The sequence below is a fragment of the Triticum aestivum genome, chromosome 2B (genome assembly GCF_018294505.1).
Source record: "Triticum aestivum cultivar Chinese Spring chromosome 2B, IWGSC CS RefSeq v2.1, whole genome shotgun sequence".
Taxonomy (NCBI): domain Eukaryota; kingdom Viridiplantae; phylum Streptophyta; class Magnoliopsida; order Poales; family Poaceae; genus Triticum; species Triticum aestivum.
Window position 1 is genome coordinate 579,003,137 of NC_057798.1, and position 3,161 is coordinate 579,006,297.

Consider the following 3,161-nt stretch of genomic DNA (forward strand, 5'->3'; position numbering starts at 1 on the left):
ACGAAGCACGCTCCATTAACAACTCCATCCAAATCGAATCCCACAGCCCACCCCCACCCCCGCATCTCCGCCTCCATGGGCTGCTTCCTCGCCTGCTTCGGCGGCGGCGACGGCGACCGCCGGCGCCGGAAGCCGCGGAGGCGGTCCCCGGCGAGGCTCCCGCCGCGGCCGCGGCCGGACCATGTGAGATTCCTGGTTTCGGAGCACCCCGTCCTGCCCTAGCTAGGGCGCCTTGGTTGCGGCGAGTTCCTTCCTGATCGGTTCTGGGTTTGCCCCGCAGGTGGCTCTGTCCGGCGAGGCGTCGTCGCTGGCGGATGTGGTGGTGAAGCAGGTGTCCGCGCCGTTGCCAGAGACGAGGGCTTTGGCGCCGCCTCCGCCACGGCCGCCGCTGGTCGTGGAGGTTGCGGAGGAGGCGGCCGCTGCCGCGAGCTCCGGAAAGGAGCCGAGGTGAGCTTATAACCTACATTGCGTCGTTTTTTGCTCACGGTCGCTCCTGTGCTCGGATGCTCATGTTATGTAGGACAGTAGGAGTACTTGTGTGAGTGTGCGCGACAGAAATGCCATGACTGGTTAGGAGAGAATTGCGGCTCTGGTGTTTGCTAAAATGCCACAGGGAAGCAGCATAGTAGAATTACTGGTGGATACAGGCATAACTTGCTCGCTTGCGCCCAAGAGATGCGAATTGCCGTTCTTACTGCTGGTTTCTGTGCAGGGAGTTGAGCGAGCAGAAAACTGTGACATCACCAACGCCGACAGTGGATGCCGTGGAGGAGGTGGTCACTGCCGCGAGCCCTGGAAGAGAGCTGAGGTGCGTGCAACCTTCATTGGGTGGCCATCGCTGTCTGTGCATGTTTTCAGAGTCTTTCAGTAACTTGTGTTTGCTGTGCTGTTTCTTGGCAGGCAGTTGAGTGAGCACAAGGAAGCGCCTGCACGCTCTTTACTGCTGGAGAAGGTAGTCACACCACCACTCCCGGGAAGAGAGCTGAGGTGTGTGTGCCTGCCTTTACGTTGCCTGTGCGTGTTTACAGATTCTTTCAGTAACTTGTGTTTGCTGTGGTGTTTCTTACTTAATTGTTTCTTTGCAGGCAGTTGAGTGAGCACACGGAATCACCTGGACGCTCCTTGCTGCAGGAGAAGGTACTCACACCACCACTCTCCCCAGTGAAATGTTCACCTGTGGCAGCAGCTGTTGCTTCAACTCCTGATATGGAACTCAGGTAAATGAATGAAATGTTGCATCCTTTCTGTACGAACTATTATGCAGATTATGTGCCTGTTAATATATGCCGTCTTTCATGATGTGTAGGGAGGTGAGTGAAGAGGATAGCCGCAGTGGTGGCAAGAAGAAAGTGACATTTGACATGAATGTTACAACATACGAAAATACATCGTCACCTGACCAAGAAGAGATACCCTCGGAGCTTGTTAAGTGGATGGAAGATGAAGAGGAAGAACACATGCAGAAGACTGTTCTGTTCTCAGAGAATCATCGGTACGGGAATTGCACAGACAGTGATGATGACAATGGAGATGAGTATGGTGAGGATGACAACTATGGTGATGATGGTGATGCAGAGGAGGATTTTGTGGACTGCAAGATTGACTTGCTGGATGAGGAGGAAATAAGAACTGAAGAGAACCCAGAGGAGTCTCAGGAGTCTCTGTTCTCACTGCCAATGTCTAATTATACGCAGAATGACCAAGATGTCAGTAGCCCTGTGCCCAAGAGCAGTGTTACCCCTGCACAGGAAGAAAGCCCTCTAATCCAGGGGAACAATCACCGTGATAGAAGCCAGTACGTCCGCCCTGTTTTGAACCCAGTTCAGAATCGAGAACAGTGGAAGGAAGTTAAGGCCCAAGCAGGACCAGTTAAAAAGTTGTACAAGGAGAATGTAAACTCGGTGCCAAATGTAGGTGCAACCCTTACTTGTAAGGTTGCAAATCAAATGAAGATGGGCCCTAGCAACTCTAGCAAAGGGGAAGTTTCTGTGGATGCAAGCCTCTCTACATGGCTAGTTTCTTCAGACAACTCAACAGTTGATAAGGCGCAAAGTAAATCCCCCCGTTCAGTTTCCTCTGTATGCAGACAAGAAAGGCCTGTCCTGGGTGCTTTGACTGTTGATGACCTTAAGCAATTGTCAGCTACATCATCTCCACGAAGGTCTCCAAGCCATAACCGTGAAGAGGTGCCGATCTTGGGTTCGGTGGGAAGTTACTGGAGTAGCACAAAGCAGGGTAATGAGTACTGTTCTTCTAGGTCTGATTCAGGAACTAATGGAATCCCCAATTCAACAAGCAAATACAGAGAGGTGCACTGAACACGCCGAATGCAATCATGTATTTCTTGCAATTGTGAGTGATATACTTATCAGTTAATGATTTGTTGCAGGACAGAAGGGTGAACTGGCACTCGACTCCCTTTAATGTGAGGCTGGATAAAGCTATGAAGAAATCTTCTGCATGAGTTGCTGGCACTGCTGCTAAACATCTTTAATAGTTAAAGATGTGTTGAGTTGTGTAAAGAATATCCCACTTTGTGTAGCAAAAAAGTCCGTAGATTTATAACTGAATCCAGTTTGAATTTTATGTATATTGGAGGAGAGATGTGTGGTCCCTTCTTGTTCCGGATATAGAAGTGCCACAGAATTGGCTTGTTTGCATAACTGCCTGTGTGCATTGCAAATTGTGAGTAAGAAAAATTGGTTATTAGTTGCTCATCTTTTCCTGTCCCATGTTTCTTAAAATTTCCAGCTTGCTTTCATTTTTCTATGACAACCGGGCCTTGTGGGTTCTGAATTTGATGTGGAGACAAAAGCTGGAAATGCTGGCACAACCTCGATTTCACCGTAAGTTGAGTAAAACACACTAGGCAAGAACAACGTAGTCCTGGCAGCACCACAGTTAAAGATTTGCAATTGCATTTGAGTTTTTTTTTAAATGCTAGATGCTTACTCGATCTCACACTATACAAACGCATTATGTTCTTGTCGGAAATTCCGCATATATTTTTTCCTGTCTTATTGTTTCTTCGAACTAAACCAATATATACTTGGGACTACTGCTTAGTCAACCTCTTGGGACGACTCATGGCTGCTAATTCAGTCCTAGGACTAGCGCAAACATTGTGTTCATATTGCAAATGATGGTTCACATGATGCAAT

The 3,161-nt window shown here is 48.7% G+C and overlaps 1 protein-coding gene across 3 annotated transcripts; it reads left to right on the forward strand.

Moving 5' to 3' along the window:
* On the forward strand, nucleotides 1-2,717 carry LOC123046139 (uncharacterized). 3 transcript variants are annotated; one of them, XM_044469426.1, is made up of 7 exons: nucleotides 1-183; nucleotides 281-447; nucleotides 713-808; nucleotides 901-987; nucleotides 1,086-1,217; nucleotides 1,307-2,309; nucleotides 2,390-2,717. In XM_044469426.1, the coding sequence occupies exons 1-7, from the start codon at nucleotides 76-78 to the stop codon at nucleotides 2,462-2,464; spliced, it is 1,668 nt and encodes a 555-aa protein (XP_044325361.1). In that variant the 5' UTR covers nucleotides 1-75; the 3' UTR covers nucleotides 2,465-2,717. The 3 variants fall into 3 exon arrangements, with proteins under 3 accessions (XP_044325361.1, XP_044325362.1, XP_044325363.1); XM_044469427.1 differs by having other exon boundaries at nucleotides 7-183; nucleotides 2,395-2,717; XM_044469428.1 differs by lacking the exon at nucleotides 901-987 and having other exon boundaries at nucleotides 7-183.
* Nucleotides 2,718-3,161: the final 444 nt, after the last annotated feature.